The sequence below is a fragment of the Spermophilus citellus genome (genome assembly GCF_964194105.1).
Source record: "Spermophilus citellus genome assembly, chromosome: 17".
Taxonomy (NCBI): Eukaryota; Metazoa; Chordata; class Mammalia; order Rodentia; family Sciuridae; genus Spermophilus; species Spermophilus citellus.
The window spans coordinates 28,701,484-28,726,032 of record NC_138199.1 but is presented as its reverse complement, the minus strand read 5'-3'; the positions used below and the strand labels follow the sequence as shown (position 1 = coordinate 28,726,032).

General features: G+C 49.5%; 1 protein-coding gene across 1 annotated transcript in view; it reads left to right on the top strand.

Annotated features, from left to right (window-relative positions):
* Positions 1-138: 138 nt before the first annotated feature.
* RPH3AL (rabphilin 3A like (without C2 domains)) overlaps positions 139-24,549 on the top strand; it is a 103,365-nt gene continuing 78,954 nt past the window's right edge. Inside the window, 4 exon segments of the mRNA XM_081269992.1 lie at positions 139-368; positions 14,059-14,171; positions 16,283-16,426; positions 19,083-19,212. Of these exon segments, the coding sequence (XP_081126118.1) occupies positions 14,095-14,171; positions 16,283-16,426; positions 19,083-19,212 (351 nt within the window). The 5' untranslated portion in view covers positions 139-368; positions 14,059-14,094.

Below are 24,549 nucleotides of genomic sequence, written 5' to 3'. Positions count from 1 at the left end.
GGCATAGAGAGTGTGTAGCTAATGGACAGCTGGTTCCCAGGCAGCGCGGTGCTTGACCTTGGAGTTGGAACAGAGAACCGTCTGTTTGTGTTTCCATGAATGAGAGGGGACAGCTGGCCTGCAGACAGCAGGCTCAGTCAGTTGGGGGTTGCGTTGGCTGCTGACTTTAAGCAAACAGCGAGGGCCAGGGGCTTAGGTGGAAGGAGGATGGAAAAGAAGAAGCTGGCAGGGCTCCAGGAGAGCCACCTGAGCTGGTGCCTGGGCTGGGCTGTGCAGAGGCCACTGGGGGAGGTGGCAGTGAGGGAAGCTGCTCCCCAGATCTAAAGTCTGCGCTGTCAGCAAACCTGAGGATTGGGTCTACCTGGCAGGTAAGGAAGTGTGGGTCCGTTTTTTGTTTGTTTGTTTGTTTTTCTAGAAGTCTCTGCTTCTTGGAGAGGTTTCTCTTGGGCTCCTTCAATAAGCAACACCCAGGTGTTAGCTAAAATCAGATTTCCTTTACAGAAATTTGGTTTGCCAGACCCACATAGAGCACACAAATGAAAGCAGATTGTATTTTTTGCATTAAGAGACAAACACAATTATCATGGCCCTTGCTGCTTGTCCCAAGCCAGGTGCTTGCCAGCCCCTTGGAAGGATTTGGGTATTTTCTGATTGAAGACTTGCTTACCCAGATGACTTGATATTATTCCCATAACTGTATAGCTTAAGTTCTAATTCCATTTCCTGTTCTTTCATTTTTTTTTTCCTTTTTTTCTTCTTTTTGGTGCCATGGATCCTTCTTTGACATTCTGGTGAAATAGTGGCTTAAAATGCAAAATAAGATTCAGAGGAAACCAATTATATTGACTTTATTAGAATAGTTAAGAAAGCATGTGATATTATAATCCATGTGCTTCTTTGTTGATGTGTTAAATAAACAGTCTTGCCGTGGGTCTAACTCTTTTAATTTTTAATTCAGTGATAACTATAAGTATTTTAAGGTATCTGCTGCTCTTTAGTGTTATAGGAAAAAATCTGTGATGTTATTGATGACCAGGACACAAGGACTGACAATATTACTGCGATGTTTCCTACACTAAAGGAAATAGAAATTTTCAGTTGAAGGTTAATAAAAATCAAGATATATTTTTTCCCATCTAAGTTCATGGATCCCCTGTTAAAAACCCCCCAAGACAAGCAATGACCAAAGGAGGTTGTTTTCCTGAATTTTCTCTTTGTATAAACCATGGCATTTCTCTGTCCCAGAATTTAGACACCTCTCTGGATCTTTAGGGGGGCATATTAGACCAATTTAATCATCTATGCATGTCACCTGGTGTCCCCTCACTCTCTAGATGGAGTTCTGGGTCCTGTTATCCTATGTTATGGGTTGAAATGTGTACCCCAAGCTGGACATGATGGCTCATGCCTGTACCAGCTACTCTGGAGGCTGAGGTAGGAGGATCACAAGTTCAAGGCCAGCCTGGGTAACTTTGTGAGACTCTGTCTCAAAATAAAAAGGGCTGGGGATGTAGCTCAGGGGTTTAATCCCCAGTACCACCACAAAAAAAAAAAAAATTAGTAAAGAAAAAAGTGTCTCTCCTGAAGAATATGTTCAAGTTCTAACTCCCAGTACCTTTGAAGAATATGTCCTTTGGAAATAGAATCACTGCAGGTGTAATCAGGTAAGACAAGATCATTCTGGAGTAGGATGGGCCCTTAATTCAATATGACAAATGTCCTTTAAAGAGGAGAGAAAAAGAAAGGAGAGGCTACCTGAAGACAGACACAGGGACGCGAAGACCTTGGGAAGATGAAGACAGGCTTGGGAGGTGGGGGGACTCCAGGCCATGCATGGAGTGCCAAGGTTTGGCTTCAAACAACCTGACAGACAGGCTCGGCACACATCCTTCCCCGATTCTTCAGACAGAGCTTGGCCCTGCGGATACCTTGATGAAGACTTCTAGGTTCCAAGTCAGGTGCGGGGGCACTCGCCTGTAATCCCAGCAACTCGGAAGCCTGAGGCAGGAGTCAGTCTCAGTGATTTAGTGAGACCCTGTCTCAAAATTAAATAAATAAATAAACAAAGGGGTAGGGATGTAGCTTATTGGTATAGTGCCCTTGGATTCAATCCCCAGTATTTAAAATAATAATAATAATAGACTTCTAGGTTCTAGAACTTTGTAAGCCACAAAGCACATAGTACTGTAAAAGACAGCCCTAGGGGACACATGCCATGGGGAAGGGAGTGCCACTTTGGGGAGGAGTTGGGGCTTCCCTCCTCCCTGGCCCTGTGCAGGGTGACTGGCCACCAGAGTCTGGTAACTCTGGAGTCCCTGCCTTGACTGGGGAGTTGTACCTGCCCTGTATCAGACCTTTCAGAAATGACAAAAGCTAGCTGCGCCTCTGGGGGTGCGTGGGCAGAGCCTGTAGCTCGAGGGAGGGGGGAAGGAGGAGGATATTTTGCATCTCATTTCAGGTGGAGGTTTTGCATAGCATGTCAGCCTGGGAAGGAGAAAATGGTTTCTAGTTAAAGAGACAAGAAGGGATTTGGGACCTACTGGAATAGGCACCTTAGGCTATTAAAGGGTCCCAAAGATTTACTTTCCTGGTTAAAAACAAACAAACAAACAAAAAACTGTCCCACAGCGTTAAGTGAGATCTCCTGTGTATGGACCATGGGAGTCTTGAGGGGGTACAAAGAAAAACAATGTGTGCTCTGCTCCCCAAGCGGTGAGACTGAGTGGCTGGGGCCGGGGCACAGTGAGTGATTGAATGTTGCAGTGAACCCAAAATTTGCTCTGTTTTTGCCCTGCTGAGGACAATAGGAGACTCTTAGATCTGCGACCGTGTCAGGATGAACCAGTGGCATGGGTCATGGGGTGTCCGGGATGGACCATGGCCAAGAGAGGCAGCAGCAGTCTGAACTGTGGCTTGGGGGCTTCAAGGGCCCACCTAAGCGGAGGAATCTGAGCAGGAGCTATGAAGATAGGTAGGGCACCCTTGTTTGTTTAACTATTACTGAATCATCATTTGAAGACGATTCAAGAAATGAGTCCTTTCATAATCCCAACTCCTACTCTGCCCCGTGGACGCCGCCTTTTCTGTGGCTAGAATGTGGCCGTGATCCTGAGCCATCCCTGTGTCGACTGATTCCACTTCTTGCACCTGATCTTGCTGTGCACCCTCTCCCAGGTCATTTGTTGGTTTTGACATTGCCCATGACATTGTGTCTGGATATACGCCATTGTTGGCCATTCCTCAGGACCTGGAGTCCCTTCTGGAGATCCCATGGTCTTAGTGGGTATAAACCGCCTTACAGGATGGGCCAGAGGCAGGAAGGCAGGACCCATTCAGAGGACAGGTCTGTGTGTGGCTGGGAGGAAGATGGAGATAGAGGTTGGACTTGAGATTCCAGGTGGAGGAGACTGGGTTTATTCCATGGGCCACAGTGGACTCTTGAGGGTTTATATCAGTTCCATGAAGATGTCCCAGACACTTGTCATGTTCTGGGCACCATCCTAGCCTAGGGACATCTAGACACCTCCCCAGAACCATGGTGTGTATAGGGGTAGCCCAGGCAAAGACCCACAAAGATACAGGCAGAATGAGATGCTGAGGAGTTGGGAGTGGAGTCAATTCAAATGGGGCTCAAGTAAGGAGGAGCTGGAGAGTATTCAGAGCAGGTGGTGCTGGGCATCTTCCTGGAGACAGTAGGAAGAAAAGGAGTTCTACACAAGAGGACATAGGGCTGAGCACCTGGGACATGTCCAGGTCGAAGTGGCTGGAGCCTGAGTTTTGTGCAGGGATGTGGTGGCAGGTGAGATTGGAAGGCTATTTGGGCCAAGTCATGGACAGACTCCAGTACAGCTTGGGTTTCTTCCCTAAGGTAGTGGGGAGCCATTGAAGGTTTTTGAGCAAAGGAATCACACGGTCTAACCCAGGTAGTAAGGAGAATTTCTCTGGCTGCACAGGAAGTGGAACAAGGGTAAGCCCCAAAGACCAATTAGTAAACTTTTCCCACCATCTGGGGCAAAAGAAGAGGAGAATTGGAGAGGAGGAGAGGAGGAGGAGGGGAGAGCCACCCCGAGGAGTCAGATCTGGCAGGATGTATAATGACAAGGCAGAGTTTTGGGACATTTGTCAGACACTGGCTTCCCCGGGGCTCCTGTCTCATCTTCTGGATTTACTCGGGCCCTGCCTTATGCATAATGAGCCCAAGATGCTTCCAAGTGAGTGGTCCCTTCAGGTTTCAGGCAGGCCTGGGAGGCTTCCTGTCTGAATCTTTCATCCTCCCAGCAGGGCTGACAGATGGGGGAAATGTGGACGTCTGGGGCTCACCTTATCTCGCTGCTATCATCCTGTTTCCCGTATCATAGTAACAGAGCAGATGTCAGGGCCTGTTGCTAAGGGTTCCCTGGAATATTAATACCTGGGTGTAGAACAGAGGGCTTTCACACGGGGCCTTTGAGGGCTTTGGAAGCACCAGCTTGGTGGCAAGTATTGGCTTTTCTTTCCTTCCTTCTTTCCCACCCTCCTCTTCTCCCCTGTCACCAGGGTCTGTGCACAGCGAGCTGTCTTGGGATGGCAGACTTGGCAGTAGCAAATATACAGCCGCTCTCCCTCCCACACCAGGGCAGACATGACTAATGGATCACAGCATCCTCTCCTGGGGAGGCTGAGACGCCTGTGCCATGCAGCTGTGTGTGTGTGGGGGGGGCGTGGGGGTTGCAGGGCAGATGAAGCCAGAGGCTACCTGCTCACGCCCCAGCCCCTTCCCTGTGCCCTCTTCTCGTCCCCTGGCACGTGGTGGGGTTGGAGTGGGTTTTGCGGTCCTCTCCTCTTTGCCCCATAGCCAGGCTTCTGGTCTTTTCACTGCCAAGTAGAAAATTAACTCAGAATAGTTCCGGAAGGGCTTTTAGCTGGATATTGAAAGCCAGAGTGGGGGTTTTATTTGCCAGATGTCATTTGTTGTATATTGCCATGATAATGCTGCGGTGGCCCCAAGTGTTTGCTCTCTCCCCGTGGCTGTTAAACCAGGGTTTCTGCACTTGCTGGTGGCCTGTGTTCGCCCTTGCATGTCAGGGTCCCCTCATAGACATACGGTTTCCTTCCAGCTGTCCCCTGCCTGCTTCTTTCTTGCTTTTCTCCCTGGGTTGTTTCTTACACAGAGATGGTCTGTCCTGGGAACCCACACCCTCTCACGCCTGGGCTCGGGGATGTGTTTCTCTGGGGGTATTTCATGGGGTCACTTCATCAAGGCAGACTTGGCTAAGTAAATGTTCTGGTTCTGAGTGCTTGGGTCCACTGACCGCTGTCACTGCTGCTGACACCCTACAGCTCCATGCAAGCTGGCTCATTTGGGCCACAACCTGGGGAGTCTCCTCGGCTCAGTCGTATCCACCAAGGTGCCCCTGAAATGAAATCAAGGAGGTGAGAACAGCAGCAGGGTCAAAGGAGGGGATATGGGAGTGGTAGGAGCTACCTTGTCCCTGGCCCATCCCCAGATGCAGGCAGAGGCTCCCCCAGCGTGCATCCTGCTTCTCTAGGGGCAGGTTGTTTTGCCCTCTGAGCGTCTGCTTCAAAGTCTGGTGTGTGCCAGAAGCAGCTGCAGATGGGTCATATTTTCATATTCTGTAATAGCTATTTCAAGTTGGGAAGGTTGGAGGCTGAACAGCAGTTTTCCTGGGGTAATGACTATTTGTGCTGCTCTGAGCGTCACAGAAAGGTGCTCTCACAAGTGTCCTCACCAGGACCCCATGGGGAGGTCTTCACTCCATTTTTTTTCTTTTGGTGCAGGGGATTGAACTCAGGGGCGCTCTACCACTGAATGACGTCCCCAGCCCTTTTACTTTTTTACCTGGAGACGGGTTCTTGCCAAGTTGGCCAGGCTGGGCCTTGAACTTGTGATCCTCCTGCCTCAGCCAGCCCCTGCTCCTGTGTAGTGGAGAATATTCTGCTGGCCGGCAGTTACCTGACCTGCCTAGACCACTTGGTCAGCACTCAGAATGCTAAAGCCAGTGCTGGCTTTCTCGACTGTGAGCCTGTGAACTCTGTTAGGGAGGTAGAGACCTTCTTTTAAGTGGATACGAATGTTTGCAAAGAAGAGGCTTTTTTTATTTTTTATTTTTATTTTTTTGAGTAAGCGATTAGCGGACGGTACATGTTATTAAAACCAGCTAATAGGAGATCCACAGATAGCTTCTTCCATCTCAGAGTTCTGAGTTCAGAAATACAAAATCCACATTAGGCCAACAGGGCACAGCTGCCTCCTGCCAATTTTTCATGATGGCCAATTCTAGATGCACTTTGGAGAGAGCGGGCAGGAGGCCTGCCTGCAGCTGACAGCTTGGTGTGGCTCTGAATGTTACTGTAGAAAAGCTGACTCAAAAGTACGTTTCCAAAAAATGCACATTTCCTTTCCCTTTTGGGAATGTATCCTAAAGAAGTCATCAGAGCTGGGCACTAGGATTTATCTCCCAGGATATCCATTTTAGTGTTGAATATATTGAGCAAAATTGTAAATCATTTCTGTGTCCCCAAACTGGCCTCAGTTTCCCTCTAAGCCAATTCCCTGCCCCCTTCCCTCCCTCTCTTTCTCCCCCGCTCCCCACTCTCCACAATTGGGGGGTTCATCTTCCTGCTTTTCCAACCACCTTCTATAAGCCCCTGGTTTGTTGCCTCAGAAATTATATTTGTCCAGTTAATTATTGCCACGAATATAGTGCATGTTTAATACATATAATATTGTTCTTTGGAAATTTGGAGGAAAATGGTAAAATATATCCAGAATACTAACCTATAATTGCAAATCGTATTTTTGAAGAATTTTCATAATGTGGGAGAGTACCATGTAGTATAAAATAGTAAATAATATAAGTGGTAAGGACCTGATTTTATTTAAAATCTGCACTTGGGGCTGGGTTTGTGGCTCAGTGGTAGAGCGGTCGCCTCGCACGTGCAAGACCCTGGGTTCGAGCCTCAGCACCACATAAAAAAATAAATAAGTGAAATAAAGGTGTTGTGTCCAACTACAACTAAAAAATAAATATTTAAAAAATAAATCTGCACTTAACATACCTAGGAAAAATTGGAAGGTGTACCCTTAAGATGTTAAGAGTCATCATGGGGGGTGGTGATGAGTGAATTTGGGGAGTTTTTCTTTATAATATCCTACAGTGCCCAGGCGACAGCCGAGTGAGGTTGCATAATGATGGCTGCTGAGTCGGGAGCAGTCCCTCTGATTGCAGCATCTGCCTATGGTGACAAATACCCAGGGCCACAAGCTTTTGACTTGAGGGGCAGAAGTGAATCTCCCTTTAAGAATGTGTTCAGTTTTTGATTCCAAAAGTTGCCCCAAAACTTATGAACTTGTATCCCCTAAGAATTTTCTCCAGAAATTGTCACAGACCACTCCTGTTCCCTGTCCCCCATCCTGCAGCCCCCTCAGCCTCTGCATGGCAGACTATCTGAGTGTCTGTCTGTCTGGCAGCCTGGGCAGCTGGGTGCAGTCTGCTGAGCTCATCCCCCCACCCCCAGAGGTCAAGATGGCACCAGGAGGCTGCAGCTTCCTGGCACAGGAAGGGCTGGTGGGCACAGCAGCCCCTGGTGGATAATTAGCTCAGCTGTCAGACAGATCGACACCGCCCTGAGGCTGACTACCCCATAGGGAATCCCCAGGAACAAACTGCCTGAGTCAACAAGTGACAGAGCGTGCCAGAGTCCCTTCTGTTCTTTGCTTGTTTGTCTCGTTTGTTTCCTGAATTCCTCCTTTGTCTGGTAAGGGCCTGTGCTGGGCCCCCAGGATGCTGAGAGGGGGAGGATGCAGGGCTTCCAGGGAGTCCACAGCCTCATGGGGAGAGGAGATGGGTCAGAAACAGGACCTCGGGGCTGATTGTGACCGGCGTGCCCTGCTCAGCAACAGCCTTAACTCACGTTCTTCATCCAACACATGCACACACCCCAGTCCTCTGGCCTCTTCTCTCTTGCAGCTGAGAGAACCTCAGAGACCCTCTGTGCCATCTCTCTCTGGTTTACAGAGGAGGTGACCAGAGCTCCACTTGGCCAGTCTTGGTCCACCAGCCCTACCTCTGTTCCCCTCCAAGCCCGTTCCTTCCCTCTCTCCCCCTAATTGGTGGATTCACCTTCTGGCTTTTTTTTTCTTTTCAGTTATACATGACAGAATGTACTTTGACATACTCTGCATCCATAAGTATAACTTCCCATTCTTGTGGTTGTACATGTTGTGGAGTTACAGTGGTCATGTGTCCATATATGAACACAGGAAAATTATGTCCGATTCATCCTACTGTCTTTCCCCGCTTCTCCCCTGTCCAATCTGGTGAACCATCCCCTATCTTCCCACCTATTGTGAATCAGCATCTGCATATCAGAACATTCTGCCTTTGGTGTTTTGGGATTAGCTTATTTCATTTAGCATTTTAGCCTCCAGTTCCATCCATTTACTGGCAAATGACCTAACTGTATTCTAATTCGCGGCCGAGTAATATTCCATTGGTATATATACACCACATTTCTTTATCCATTCATCTGTTGAAGGCTCCTAGGTTGGTTTCATAGCTTGGCTATTGTGAATTGCACCTCCCTGTTTTTTTTAAAAATTTATATCTGACAGCGGAATGTATTACAATTCTTATTACACATATATAGCACAATTTTTCATATCTCTGACTATATAATTGGTATATTCACACCAATTTGTGTCTTCATACATGTACTTTGGATAGTAATGATCATCATCTTCCACCATCATTAATAACCCCATGCCCCCTCGCTTCCCCTCCAACCCCTCTGCCCTGTCTATTCCTCCCATGCTCCCACTCCTTATCCCACTATGAATCAGCTTCCTTATATCAAAGAAAACATTCGGCATTTAGTTTTTTGGGATTGGCTAACTTCACTTAGCATTATCTTCTCTAACTCCATCCATTTACCTGCAAATGCCATGATTTTATTCTCTTTTATTGCTGAGTAATATTCCATTGTGTATATATGCCACATTTTTTTATTCATTCATTTATTGAAGGGCTTCCAGGCTGGTTCCACAATTTAGCTATTGTGAATTGTGCTGCTATAAACATTGATGTGGCTGTGTCCCTATGATATGGTGTTCTTAAGTCCTTTGGGTATAGACCAAGGAGAGGGATAGCTGGGTCAAATGGTGGTTCCATTCCCAGTTTTCCAAGGAATCTCCATACTGCTTTCCATATTGGCTGCACCAATTTGCAGTCCCACCAGCACCTCCCTGCTTTTTAAACCACCTTCTATAAGCCCCAGTTTAGTTCCCTCATAAGTTAATGTTTGTCTAGTTAACTGCCATTATCACAAGGGTATGGTGCATATTTATCACATACAATATGGTTCTATGGAACTCTGGAGGACCCAACTTTTAGGGTGTGGGTTGCCCCTCTTGTTTGAGACCACCCTTGAGGAGGCACAGAGCTCAGGAATGTGTGTGGGGAGGGAGAAGGTGAGCACACCATTTGGCAGAGAAGCCCCTGGTGAAGAAGTCTGGGAGCCAGGGACAAGGGTCCGTACGTGAGGTCCTCATCTGCTGCCAAGTCAGGGACCTGGCAACTCAGGCTGAACAGGTTTGGAGAACCTACGCTGGTTGTTGGCAGATTCCAAAAATGTTCCTCTTGGAATTCTTCTTCCTCTCCCTGATCTGTCCTGAGGTTGCTCTGTGCGGGTAAAGGACACTTGTGTCTTCCCAGATGCCAGCCAGTCTGGGGTGGACACTGGTCCCAGAGCTGGGACTTGAATGCTCTGTGTTCTCTTTCCTGACCTTTGCTCAGAGCCACCCCTGGGGACATGCTCAGCCACAGACTTGCATCTGAGATGAACCTTCCCAGTCAGCGCCATGGAACTGAGCCCCAAAGGCGACATATTTCCATTTCCCTTGAATTCTCCATAGCATGTCACTCTGGACTTGTCTCTCCTGAAGCTCCAACAGTGACAGGTGTGGCGGGTGGGAGGAGCTTGTTGTGTGGACTAGGTTGGAGCAGGGGCTCAGTCCCTACCTCCCAGGACCCTCCTGTCCCTGCCTCCTCGTGCAGCTCAGCAGGGTGGGGACTGGGTGCGTGCCTTTTCAGCCTGTCCCCTCAGCTCTCTCGAGTACCACGGGGGAAACAGGGCCCCAGGAAGGTAACTGACTTGTCCCTGGGCTTCTAGCAAGTTTGCACAAAATCCAGCCACGCTCAGGTCTCTTTCTTGCCACCTCTTGCCCTGCCACGAAGCCCTCCCCCGACCCTGAGTTTGCTGCAGAAGGTGACAACGTGATGCAGAGAAAGTGGCTCTAGTCTGAGGGCCGTGGACCAGCGTAGCTAGCTGCGCCTTTCCTCAGCCTCTCTACCTCTCTCTCTCTTCTCATCCGTCAAAGAATAATGATTAGATTTCGGAAGAACAGAGCAGAATGGCCTGTGACTGGCCGAAGATGGATGGATTGTTTTGGCTAAAGGAATACACCTTTATTTTCATTTTCTGTACATTTGTAAGAAAATGACCAAGAGTCTTATGATGATAAGAAAAGTAGTTTTAATTAATTTTTAATTAATTTTTTTAAAGGAATACACCCCCAGTGGATCAAAGCACAGCTAAATGGCACCTTGAGGTATCCCTTACCAGTGATCCCCAAACTCTGGCCCCAAAGTGACCCAAAGGGGACAAGAAGTTCATCCCCTAGAGATTTATGTAGGGGTGATTTTGGGGGAGCCGTGAAGAGCATCTACCACCCATTTTGGGGGCCTCCATCTTCTGGGTGCTTCCATTCTTCATCAAGGTGATGAAGGTTTCGGCATCAGGACTCGGGGCTCTTTTCTCATCCCCCCTCCCTGCACTTCATGGTCTTTTAGTTCAGAAGCTTCTGCAGAGATGGGATCTTCCTGAGGTTCCCTGGACTGTCACTGCCCTGTTACTCCCCAGTTTCTACAGGGTAGAGCAGAGAGTGGTCACCCCCACCCTCACTGTGCACAGCCCCCTGGGGAAAGAGCTGGAAGGCTCAGGATTTGCTGTCCTGAGCGCGGTGGCCCAGGCGGTAGCGCCCCCTGCAGGTTGGAGCAGGAGCTGTACTGCTCCTTCCATTTCTTGAAACTCCCAGAATATTAAAAAAAAAAAAAAAAAAAAAGGAACAGGGGTATGGAGCTGTAGTACGTTTTAAATGTTTGCTTTGAACAGAGTAATGCATTTCACACCCACACAGCAGTGTGACTCTGCTATTCACAAGATAACAAATTAAAAACAAAAACAAAACCCCTTCAGAAATACACAGTGCTTCAAAGGCTGAGGCTGGGGCACAGGTTGAAAGCAGATGGAGGAATGTTGTTTTTTGAGCCTGTGGTTTCCTGACCTGTATGTTAGTTACCATCTTTTGAGAGAAGGGCCCGGGTGATATCTGGGGAGGCTCTTGGTGTCTGGCCAGCCCCTGGGTCTGCCCCAGGGGCCTGCCTATGGGATCTCCACATGTGGCTCACAGTGTAATGTCGGGTCCAATCTGCAAGAGCAGGTGCCCAAATGTGCCTGTGGGACAGAGACCAGCTTGGTAAGGTCCTGGGCTTGGCTCCTGCAGGGGCCAGTCAGCTGTGTTCCGCACACTGCCCCCTGCTGGTCGTCACAGAAATGGGGTGACATTGGTCTGGAAGCAGTTCTCTAAGCACGGTCCAGCACCTTGAAGGGGTCCATGAAGTCAAAACTACTTTTCTTATCATCATAAGACTCTTGTTCATTTTCTTACAAATGTACAGAAAATGAAAAGTTCGTTCATGTGGTTTTAGATGCCACATTGGAGCTAATCTTTAAGAAAATTGATGTCTGTGGAGTGTTGGTGGCGTATCAGAGAAAAATATCCACAATTATCTGGAAAAGCTATTAAAATCCTCCTCCTTCTTCCACCTGTCTTGCACACCTGTGACACTCTGAATAGACTTTAACAAAACAGCATATCACCAAAGGTTGAATGAAAAAGCAGATAAGAACATCCAGTTGTCCTTTGTTAAACTACAAATTATATAGATTTGTAAAAATACAAAACAATGCCATTCATCTCACTAATTGTTTGTTTTGAAAAGTTATTTTTATATACCATATAATAACCTAGTGGGTTTATTATTTTTAATTAATTAACAATAATTTTAAAATTTCTGTTTTAATTTTTACATTTCATACCAATAAATATAACCCAGATAGTTTGGAGTCCTCAAAAAATCTTGTAACATTTATCCGGGCATGGTGGCACACATCTGTAATCCCAGCTACTTGGGAGGGAAGGATTAGCAAGACCCTGTCTCAAAATTTAAAAAAAAAAAATTTAAACAGGGCTGACAATATAGCTCAGTGGCAGAGTAAGGTCCTGAATTCAGTCACCACTGCCACAAACAACAACAAAACATCAAATGGGTGGTGATTCATATCCCATAAAGTTCATGTTTTTTTTGCGGGGGAGGATGCAAACTACTCCTTCAGCTTGTGTCAACCATTAATCTACTTTCAGTCTCCATAGATCAGCTTAATCTGGATATTTCCTATAAATGGGATCATATGATATGTGATATTTTTACCCTTAGCATCATGTTTTCAAGGTTCAGCCATATAATAGCAGGTATCAGAACAGCGTTCCTTTTTATGGCCAAAGAATCTTTATCATATGCCTATGGCACATCGTGTTTCTCCATCAGTTGATGAGTATTTTAATTGTTTCTACTTTTTGGCTATTATGAATAATGTAGCTATGAACAGTCCTGTGCTGGTTTTTGTGTGAAAATAGGTTTTTGTGCTCTTGAGTATATACCTAGGAGTGGAGTTTCTTGATTATAAATCTGTGTTTAATATTTTGAGGAAATAGCAAACAAATGTCCAATCTCAGTGGGTTTTTTTAAAAATATTTATTTTTTAGTTATAGTTGGACACAATATCTTTATTTTATTTTTATGTGGTGCTGAGGATCAAACTCAGGCCCTTGCACGTGCTAGGCTAGCGCTCTACCGCTGAGCCACAATCCCAGCCCCAACCTCAGTGTTTTTTGGGGACTGGGGATTGAACTGAGGGACACTCTACCACTGAACTACATTTCTGCATTTTAGCCTTTCTTCTTTCTTTCTTTTTTATTTTGCTAAGTAGCTGGGGCCTTGCTGAGTTGCCCAGGCTAGCCTAGAACTTGCAGTCTTCCTGTCTCAGCCTCCCAAATTGCTGGGATTATAGGTGTGCGCCACCACACCTGACCCACCTCAATATTTCTAAAAACCTGAGTTTGGGAACCACTCGCTGGCCTAGATTAGATCAGAACAGGGCGGTGAGGGTGACTCTCCTTGCTCATCTCTTTCTCTCTCCACACATACGCACCTTTCCTTCAATATGCGCGAGTAGCATTCTCATAATAGATCCTTAAAGAGGTGGCCCCATCCCCTTAAAGAGGTGGCCCCATCCTTGGTGGTCGAGCTAGACTGTATTAAACCACCAGGTTTTTCTGGAGCAGGATTCTGGGCCAGTCCTGGTGGACAGTGCCTGGTGGAGATCCTTGCTGCTGCTGTCCCCTCCCTGCCCTCTCCCCTGCTCTGCAGAGTGCTGTGGTCTTCCGTGTGATCCCTTGGGGAACATGAGTCATGGAGGCCCGGGGCTGCCATTCTGGATCCCCCAGGTTTGGGAACAGGGGAGGGTTTTCCCCAGCTGTCTGGCCCCTGCCTCCTGGTTGGACCCTCTTGGAGGAGATGTGCTCAGGCGGGGGCTGTCCTGGAAGGTCAGGGTTGGATTGCCCTCTGGACCTTGCCAACTGAGTTGAAAATTACCGAGGCTGCACCTCTTCTCTTTCTGAACTTCCCCTCTGATGTCCTGCCAATCTTGTCTGCTCTGATCACTTAGCCACATGATCCACCCAGTCACCCACCCAGGATTCTGGAGCTCTGAGGGAGCTGTGTTATGCTGGAGGAATGAGAAACCATCAGCGGGAATGGTGTATGGGAACAGGCTGGAAGTGCCATGTGTCCCATGCCTGAGTGCAGAGGGATTCTGTCGGCTATCCACATCCCAGACAGGGACATGCTCTCATGTCTTCTCCCTTTTCTCATCTAGATGTGACTCCCCGTGCCTGTCTGGGTGCCCTGAGCCATGGCTGACACCATCTTCGGCAGTGGGAATGATCAGTGGGTTTGCCCTAACGATCGGCAGCTTGCCCTGCGAGCCAAGTGAGTACTTCCAAGGCCACACCAGGTTGTCACTTCCCTCTCCCTCCCTGCTTCCTTCCTTCCTTTGGGAAGATTCCTTCCCAGGGAGTTGAAGCAAAGCCTGGAGGGAAGTGCCGGTCAAATGCACGCCACACTCTGGACCCTGGGCTGGGCGCTTCACTCATTTAGTCATTTACCCACCAGGTGGAATGTGTTCCCATTTCTCAGATGAGGAAAGGGATACCCATGTGATTTAACATTAAGTTAACTTCAAGTTAATGAACATCAAGTTAATGAACATCAAGTTAATGAAGTTAACATTTAATGTTATCATTTAAGTTAACATTGGGTTAAATGCCCATGTCATTTAACATGTGCGTGGGCAGACTGGGACCCACATCTGGTCCAGCTGACTCTCATGCCTGTATGTGATCACAACAGGCCACAGAGGACCCGACCACCTCATTTTCCCTTTCTCCTGTCACTGAGGCTTGAGTCTGAAAGTCCCTTGAGGCAGAGCCTTGAGTCTCTGAATGCCCACTTCAGAGTCCAGTGCCTGGCCTGGTCACACAGTACAGGTCAAGGCCCTCTCCAGAAATGAAGAGCTGTCTCTCAGGCTGAGACCCAGCCGGGCTCTTTCTCAGGTCTCTCCCGTGCTCTTAGCAGGGTTCTCTACCTCCTGGCTTTGGCCTGTGCCCTAGGGAGTCGTGACTTTTCCATTAACCCAGGTGTCCCCCCAGCTCTGGCTGGACCCAGCTACTCCCTCCACTGTCCCTCTGGACTGGGGGGTGTGGCTCTCGGATGCATCTCCAGCCTTCCCATCCCTCTTTGCCCCTCTGAGGGGTGGGGGTCCCTGGCGTCTGGTAAGTTCTAGAGTGTCCTTTTCCTTGACTCTGTCAAACTCTGCCAATTAGGGGAGCCAGTATTTCCTAAAAGGGACCAAGTTAGAGAAATTTGCAATTAGATGTTATGAGCCTTCGGGGGGGACAGAGCTGAAACTTCAAAGAGAAATAGGAAAATTAATCTGAAACGCCCAGGAAGAGTGGTGTCATGCATGATTTGCGGGAATTTTTGCCCCACAGTTAATTTGTCCGGTTCACTGGGATGGCTTGGCTCCCCTTAGCTGCCTCCGCCTCTCCCCTGCAGGGAGAATGACCAGGGATGCAGGGTGGACCCCTGTCCTCCAATGCCAGGCAGACAACGGGCCCTTCCTGGGAGGGCAAGGAGTCTGGGGAGAGCTCTGACAGGGCCAGATGTGCCCTGCTCACCCCTCCAGGGTCCCTGTCCTTCTCTCTGACTGCAGCTCCTGCTCAGTGGCTGAGATTCTTCCAGAAGAGCAAATGCTGTGTCTTCCCCCAGGGTATGCTGCCAGTAGGGCCTGGCAGTGTCCAGGAGAGTAGTGCAAATCAGGGATTTGCAGAGTGGGGAGCTGTGCCCCATGGGACCCTTCAAGCAAGCCCAAGGCCTCTGCAGTGCAGGCCTTCCTGCCAGTCTTCTGGCACTATCCACCACTGGTTGTATAGCAGTGAACAAGACTGCTATACAGTCCTTTGTCTTAAAGCAAAGACAGGGAGGCGAGCTTTGTGCAAATACTTACCCATGTGCTACAGCCGTTTTCACAGTGATCATTGGCAGTGGGGCATGTGGTAGGGGTGCTAACTTAGTCTGGGGGTCAGGAGAGACTTCCTTTGAGTGCGGTGCTTATGTTGAGACTCAGAGGAGGAGTAAATGTTAGATGGAGATACAAGGAGGAAAGCTTTAGGCAGAAGGAACAACATATGCAAAGGCCCTGAGGTGGAAAGAACATGGCATGTAGGTGTGCTGACAGGAGGCTGGTGTGGTTTGAATGTAAAAAGGAGGATGGATGAGTGAGCCAGGACCAGATGGGGGCAGGGTCTAGCTTTCTAGAAACTCCCATTCTGGAGGGGGAGACAGCAGGTGCCATGTTGCCTCATAATAGTGCTGCAGCCTAACGATAGGCACATACCCATGCCTTATAGAAGCTCTCATGTGACACTTCTAAACACGTGGCCCCTGGACTGTCCCCAGGCCATACTGCAGCTCTGTGGATGTGGTGAGGGTGCTGGAGTTTGCACCAGGCCTCATGGTCGGTGCCCTTGTTCTCTCCCAAGGCTGCAGACGGGTTGGTCTGTGCACACCTACCAGACCGAGAAACAGAGGAGGAGCCAGAGCCTCAGTCCCGCAGAGGTGGAGGCCATCCTGCAGGTCATCCAGAGGGCCGAGCGGCTCGACGTCATGGAGCAGCAGAGAATCGGGTAAGGACTGGCCAGCCAGGCAGCAGTGAGCCTGGTGGGAGAAAGACAGGCTGTTGGTGTGAGCCATGGGTGGGGAGGCTGGAAAGCTCGGTCCTGGTGTTCTGTGGCCCGACTGGGCGTGGTCAGGAGGCCCCCCGCTCCTCTGCCAGACACCCCTGGAGTATAGGCAAGAACCTAGCTCCTCAAAGCCCCAGGATGCCCCTCTGTAAGCTGGGATGGCAACTGACGTACAGGCCCAGGTCACAGCGCATGAATGAGCCTAGTGAGCCCTGTCAGGGGCTGGTGGGCTCCACACACCTGCCTGTCAGCCACGGCTCAGCCACGGGACAGATTCAAGTCCTGGCTGAACCTGAACGACTCCACCCAAGGCCTCCAGCTCGTTCTCAGCTCCTTTGATACCCAGAGCAGACCACAGTTCAGTTGTCCAATGTTTTTTGTGGTGTCTTTTTTATTTTATTATAAAAGCATTTTCTAAAAAATCTTTAAAAATACAGAAAAGTCTAAGCAGAAAACACAGTGACACTGCATTGCATGAGGCAGGAATCCATTTCATTCTGGTCTCTCTTTTTTTTTCCTGTGGTCGTTCTTGTTCATTTGTTTGTTTTTGTACCGGGGATTGAACTCAGGGGTACTTAACCAATGAGTCATATCCCCAGCCCTTTTCTATATTTTATTTAGAGACAGGGTCTCGCTGAGTTGCTTAGTGCCTCGCTAAGTTGCTGAGGCTGGCTTTGGACTTGTGATCCTCCTGCTCTTGAGCTGCTGGGATTACAGGTGTGCGCCACTGGGGCCCGGAAAAATCAGACATTGTAGAAATGCAGTTTGGGAGGTAGAGGTACTATTATAAAGATGACTGCTATATGCAGTTTCTTGGATGTGCCTTAGAAAAAGGAACATACCCTTTTAATACAGAAAGAGCTTATATAAGACTGGTTGGATTTTGCTTTTTTTTTTTTTCCTTTATTTTAATCTAACCTGGTAGGAACCCCAACCTCAAATACTGGTGATTGACCACTTGGCCTTCTGATTCCTCCTGGAAGCCTTCATGGTGGAAAAGAGCATTCATGGGGTCCCTTCAGCAATCGGGGTGCTTCTTTGCCTCTTTGAGCAGCTTTACGGAGTCCTTCCTGTTGTCTAGCTCCATGGCAAGCGCTGGGTTGGTAGGGACATGGAATGACCCAGAAGGTCACAACACAGGTTCATGGTTCAGATGGAAGAGGTGCATCCTATGTATTTAGGTGACAAAAACATGGGATGGAGTGACAGAGGGTCCCCAGGAACAAGTGGGTCATGCCAGGGCTGGAGCTAGGTTTGGCCTAGGCCCTGCAGGTCCCGGCATGAGGGACATGACCCCCGTGGAAGCCATCAGTACTGGCTGGAGGGCGTGTACAGAGGTGGCCTCAGGACCCAGTCTGTTGTCTCTCGGCCCTGGTGGCAGCCACTCATCATCTCGGGGGAAGGCGTGGGGCTCCGCCTCTTGGGAGCTTTGTGATTCTAGCCAGCAGCCTCCTATTTTGGAACCTCAGTCTTCTTATCTCTGAAATGGGAAATGCAACGTGCCTTTCACTGGGGCTGTAATGCCTGCGTGTTGTCCTTCCTTCGTTCAAGAATTTTTCCTGAGTGGCCCCTGGCTCCTGGCAATACAGTAGCTGACAAGCCCAGTCAATTCACACAGGTTGAGGAGCGGCAGAGGCTGCGGTGTGACCAGGGGCCGCAGGAGAGGCACCTGCCCAGGCTTGGCAGGGTTCGGAGAAGTGCCCTGGACGCTCACCCCCTTGGCGTTTCCAAGAAGAGCCCTTTTGTCTTTCCTGCAACAATTTCTCCCCGTCATCCTGGGTCTTTCTCCCCTCCCCCCACCAAGCCATGCAGGGTGCTTCAGAAATACCCACCTCCTGGGGCCCCAGGCCCAGTTCCTCTTGGCATCCTCCCTTCGGCTCTCCCTGTTATCCCAGCTTTCCACAGAAGCCAGGGTGAGCTTTTTAAAATGTCACTTTAGATCCAATCACTCCTCTCTTTAAAACTCTTCAGTGGCTTTGGATTGAGCTTAGGGGAAAAAAAAAAAAAAAAAAAAAACGACTCCAGTTTGTGACCTGAAACCCCCGTGATCTGGCCCCTGCTCGCCCCTCCAGCCGCACTGGGTCTCTGTCTGCTCACAAGGCAGTGGCCCTGATCACCTTCTTACCGGTGGCCATTTCTCTGCCCGAGCCTTAGCTCTGCTGTTCCCTCTGCCTTTCCTGCAGGTGGCTGGGTCCTGGCCATCCTCCATCTCAGGTCCCATGTGTTCAGAGCCTTTGCTGGCCACCAGTGCCTCTGACCCCCTCGATTGTCCTCCCCACACCCCGATTCTTTGCATTCCACAGTGCGTCTCTGTTTCCCGACCCAGTTTGCGTGTTTATGGATTTTTCTTATTGAGTGGAAGTTCCATGGCAGCTGGGGCCGGCCGTGACTTTCTCTGGCTAGTTTGCTACAATATCCCCAGTGCTTGGGGGCATTGGAGGTGATCAGTTGATAGTTGGTGAATAAAATGAATGATCTGTGAGAGAACAGTACCTGTGGCATGGTCCAGTGTTGGGGCCCTGTAGCAGCCATGCTCAGGCAGTGGTTGTGTCGGGGACAGGAAGCACATTCCTTCTGATTCCTGTGTCCTGTGCTGCAGGCGCCTGGTGGAACGGCTGGAGACCATGAGGCGGAATGTGATGGGGAACGGCCTCTCCCAGTGTCTGCTCTGTGGGGAGGTGCTGGGCTTCCTGGGCAGCTCATCAGTATTCTGCAAAGACTGCAGGAAGGTAAGGCCCTGCTCTGACCCTTCTATTCTGACTCTCCCACCTTGACCAGCTCTGCTGCTCTGTGGCTTTGCATCTTGGCTCCCAGGAGTGAGAGAGGGAGTGTGCGTGTGTTCAGGCCTGTGTTTATGCATGCATGTGGTGTTCTCTGCCTGTTGGCAAACAGGACCAGGGCCTGAAGATGAGAGGAGAGCACCTGGCTTCTAGGGCTGGCTTGAAGAAGTGGACTTTGGGTCAGAGCTGGGGTGTGCATCTGGCTTTTACACTAGCCATATGACCTCAGAAAACTTGGCTACCATTTCATGCCTCAATTTCCTCATCTGTAAAGTAGGGGTAATGATAAGGTATACCTCAGAGCTGTGAAGATTAAATATATTAAATTTGAGGCTCTTAAAATCTTGCCTGGCACAGAGGCACCCAATAAATAAGTACTGTTTTCCTCAGGGCCAAGTCATGTGCTAGGAGTGTACTTCCTATTCCGTTGGTCTGCTTTCTTGGTCTCTGGTCACTCAATGAAAAATGATCTTTGCAGCAAGAGCAAATAGATTTTCTCCTTATTGTAAATTGTGTCACATGTTAAATTGTTTCATATTGAGTTCAAGACTATATATATACATATGTGTGTGTGTGTGTGTGTGTGTGTGTGTGTATGGAGAGAGAGAGTGTGTGTTTTTAGTTTTCCCTGCTGTTTCTAATTGCATTTCTTATTGCCCAAAGAAATATGTCCTTCTGATCTTCAAGATTATTCAGTATCTCGATTTTGCTCTCTGACACACCGAACCTATTTCCTATTTTCTCCTAAAAGAAACTTTTCTAGATTTTTATGCCTGCTCTAGACTAGAATAGTTGTGACACAGCAATCATGGGACTGCCCTTTGCTGTCCTCCCAGGTGAGAGAGAGTATTCCCAAGATACCATGTCTTCCTCTTTTTTTTAATCCTCATTTTGCTGGAACGCATCCTCAAGTAACTTCCACTGTTTTAAAGCTGGAGTTGTTATAGTGAACAAGACAGAAAAAAAGAACCCTATCTCTTGAGATGATATTGGGCCAGGAAACAAAAAACAAGTAATGATCAAATAAATCAGATGATTTTGGAAAATAATAAATCTGGGAAGGAATAACAGGAGATATAAGACTAGGTGTGGAGAGGGGTCGGGGATGCCAAGGGTTGAGAGAACTAAAACAGATGGAATAGTCGAGTAAATATGAACTTGGAACACTGAGGCCATTGGCCACCTTGACAAGGGGCATTTTCAGTGTTATTCAAGCTGGATGAGGAAGAGGTCAAGGTAACCAATTACTAAATGGGAAGGTGAGAATTTGGGGGTATGGTCATTTTTCCCCCTGACTCTGTCACATGTGGTGAATTGGACTGACATACATGGATTCCTTGGCCCAAGTATGGTGGAGGTGTGACAGGGCCCTGGTGTCATGGTGTCCCAGCTTCTCTCCAGCCCCTGGACTGGAGACCAATGGGGACTTGGGTTGCCTCAGGCTCAGGGCTTGAGCAGGTGGAGGTGCTTTGTGCTTCCGACCTGGGACGATAGGCCCCAGCAGCCTGTTTCCTCCTCCTGCCTCTCAACCCACACGGCTCCAATTCCAGGTCCATGGCACCATGAACAAGGGCAGAACCCTCTCTCCTTCCCCTGAGAGGCAGGCTACGGCCCCTGGCTGTGAAAAGTGAATGCCAGCTGCTCCTGGGAGAGCCATTTCCTAGGCAACGTGGGGTCTCAGGGGAGGACCTCAGCTGGATGTGGGCCTGTAGGGAAATTGTTCCTCCAGTCTCTCTCCCCGCCCCCACTGCCTGGTACCCTGGAGCTCTGGGCTCCTCAGGAGGACTTTTCTATTTGAAGTGGTGTTCTCTCTCTCTCTCTCTCTCTCTCTCTCTCTCTCTCTCTCTCTCTCTCTCTCCCCCTCTCTCTCCCTCCCTCTCCCCCTCTCTCTCCCTCCCTCTCCCCCTCTCTCTCCCTCCCTCTCCCCCTCTCTCTCCTCCCCCGCCACCACACCCGCCTCTCTTTCTTTTCAGTATAGGAGATGGAATCCAAGACTTTGCATATGCTAGCTAGGTAAGCACTCTACCCTGAGCTACACCCTGCCCTGTTAATTTTATTGAGACAGCATCTCTCTAAGTTGCCGAGGCTGGCCTGGAACTTCTGATCCTCCTTCCTCAGCCTCCTGAAGAGCTGGGATGATGGGGACGTGCCACCGCACCCGGCCAAAGGGGTTCTTACTCTGCAGCAGGCTGAGGACTAGGTCCTGGCCTGGGCGGGAGGCAGAGGAGCCCTTTGAGCTTCAGAGGGGACTTGCACCCAAGCAAAGGTAGGAAGAGGGGCTACTGGATGAGCCCCTGCTGATGAGGGGCATTTGGCAGTTTTCTTCATCTGTCTTTGAGAAGATGGTGTCATTCATTCATAGGCACCCATTCTTTAAGTAATAGAGGGCCCATTGTGTGCAGTACCCATTCTAGGTGCTGGCCGTACCTGGAACGAGTTAGACAAATCTTTGAGTTTATTTTTCAGGGATGGGAAAAGAGAAATAAATGAATGGATAAACCTGAAACAATGGCAAGTTGTCTGAAGGCTCTATATTGAATTCAAACTAAGTGTTGTAATAGCCTACACCTGGGTGCTCTGGGAGGCTTCTCTGAGCTCAGACTCAAAGCACGAGTCGGCCCTGGGAAGATCTGGGCGAAAACGTATCCCAGGCAGAGGGAAGGGAAGCACAAAGGCCCTGAGGCAGAACTAGCTGGGCTTGTTCAAGGAACTAATGAAGGTATCAGGGACAGTAGGAGCAAGGGGCATGGCTGATCCCACACAGCTTTGTAATTTTAAGGTCAGGAGCTGGAATGTTATTGTAAGTTGAATGGGATGTCAGTGGAGTGTTTGAGCAGGGCTGTGATGTGACCTGATTTGTCTCTGAAGAATGGATCCTAGCTGCTGTGTGCTGAGTAGACTGCAGGGGACACAGGAAAAGCAGGAGACAGGTTTGGTGGTGATGGCTCTCATTAAGAGATGATGGGCTTGGGGACAAGGCATCATAGCGACAGAGGCCCTTTGCTAAGACAGAGTCAATTTCTTTAGTATATTCAAAGCAGATGGGGAAGAATGAGGGCCTCAGGCTGGAAAGAGAGTTGTAGGCTCCCGGGGACAGGACAAGGGGCCATTGGTCCACCCTGTGTCTCAGGATGCTGCAGGTTTCCTGAGACTTGCCAGTAACTGTTCCCACACAGGCTCTGCAGTGTGTGGGTCTCCCGGCTGTGTCCAAGGGGCTCATCCATATTTCTGGAGTGGCTTCATGTTCCTGCAAGGACCAGGGAGGGCCAACTTCCCTCTTCCGCAACAGCAGGATCATGAGGTGCTTGTGCCCAGAGCTATAGATTCAGACAGACTTGGGCTGAGGTCCCAAGTCACTGATCCACTCTGGACCTCCACATCTGCATCAGTAAAATAGGGTCACACAGCTCCAACCAGCACCCGGTGGAGATGAAGAGTGGACGAGGTAGAACGTGGCTGCCCCTAGCAACACATGGTCTCCACTGCAAGCCTTGGTGAAGGGCCCTGGATATTGTCATTCCTAGGCCACCCCAGGGTCCCACCTGCTCAGGCTAAGTGATCTCCTGTGGACCTCATGAGAGATTGAGTGACATTCCATGGACTGCTTGGCTCTTCCTGCCGTGACAAAACACCACAGACGGGGGGGCGCCTTAAACAACAGACATTTACTTCCTCATGGTTGGAGGCTGGGAGGTCTGGGCCAGTTCAGTGCCTGCTGAGGCCTCTCTTCCTGGCCTACAAATGCTCAGAGAGCGGAGCCCTGGTCTCTCTTCCTCTTCATGTAAAGACACCAATCCTGTTGGATTAGGGTCTCACCCTTGGACTTCATGTAACATTAATGATTGCCTAAGGATCTGCTTTCTTCAGCTATGTCACCTTGGGGGTGGTGACTTCAACATGTGAATTTTGAGGGGACATAATTCAGCCCATCGCAGCCCATGTGCTCTTTAATAGAATTTATGTTTTCTCGAACTTAAAATTGAAGCTTCCACAGTGAGTTTCCTATTTTCCAAAATTTATGGGGAAGCCTCTGGACATTGTTGTTGCTCTCCAGTATGGGATATCCCAAGCTGGCAGGGACGCCCCTCCGTTTCCTGCTGGTGGCTCATACACCCCTAGCACTCGATCACTCATTCAGCCTGAGACAGGACAGCACAGCTGAGGCGGGAGGGGTTGAAATGAAAGGGACAACTGGACGGCAGCAAGGACATGCATGTGACAGGGGTGTTTGACTTGGGAATAGGGGGGCTTGGAGGAGGAATGGAGATGCTCTTGTGACCTCCAGGGGTGAGATCCTGGGGTCCCAGAGATGTGGGCAGAGCTGAGACCTTTGAGAAGCTAAGGCATTAGGGCACCGGGGGGACAAGCTGCATTTGAGCAGAGACAGGTCTGTAGGGCCCTGCAGTTTCCAGAAGATGGTCACAGAAGCACCGATGATACCCAGGCAGTGATTGTGTAGGATCTGAGTCCCCCGATAATTAGAGGAGCCAAGGCATAGCCCCTGCAAACTTTAGCCCTCAGGGTCTCTGAAGGCTGGGAGGGCAGGGATGACGTAATCCACTCCCTCATCCAAAAGGTGCTTCTCATATGCCCACTGAGGATGTGGAGACCCGGATCCCCACCATCCAGGGAAGAGAAGTTAATTCATTATGCATCATTAGTTACAGTTAGGGTTGGGGTGAAGGCGGCAGCCCTGGGGGAGCCGGCAGAGCTCTAACAGGGTGCTGGGCCTCAGAAGCGACCTCTACTCTGGACTCGCTCCTGTCGGGGGAGGCTGTCTGTTTATTTCCATCTCTGCTTCCTGGCTTCTCACCCTTGGGGTAGGCCACAGCCCTGGGACCTTAAGATATGGCCTTGGGCCGGTTGTAGAGAGGGATAGCTGGGGAGTCTCTGACTTAGGGGTTGTCCAGAGCGAGGCCTGGTGGGGAAGGGCCGGCCCCCGGGTGCTGAGCAAGAGCCCTGGCAGCATCCAGCAACCACAAGCTAATGAGCACGAATGGAAGGCGATGCCGGTCCTCGGAGCTACGTCCCCTCTGTAATTGGGTCTGCACGCCCAGGCTGCCCGCCCTCATTATCTGAGGGCATAGTAGGAAGGGAGAGGGGCTGGCTGGTTAATTAGAGAGGCCTGGCGCTCTTAATTGCTTAGGATCTGAGTCACGCAGCCTTGGGTCTAATTGAGAGTCCAGCTCCACCAGCCACCGGGAGGCCATGCAGAGCTGTGGAAGGACCCACCTGAGCCCACGATGGCATTGTCACCATTCCAGGGAAACAGTTGCCTTTTTTTTT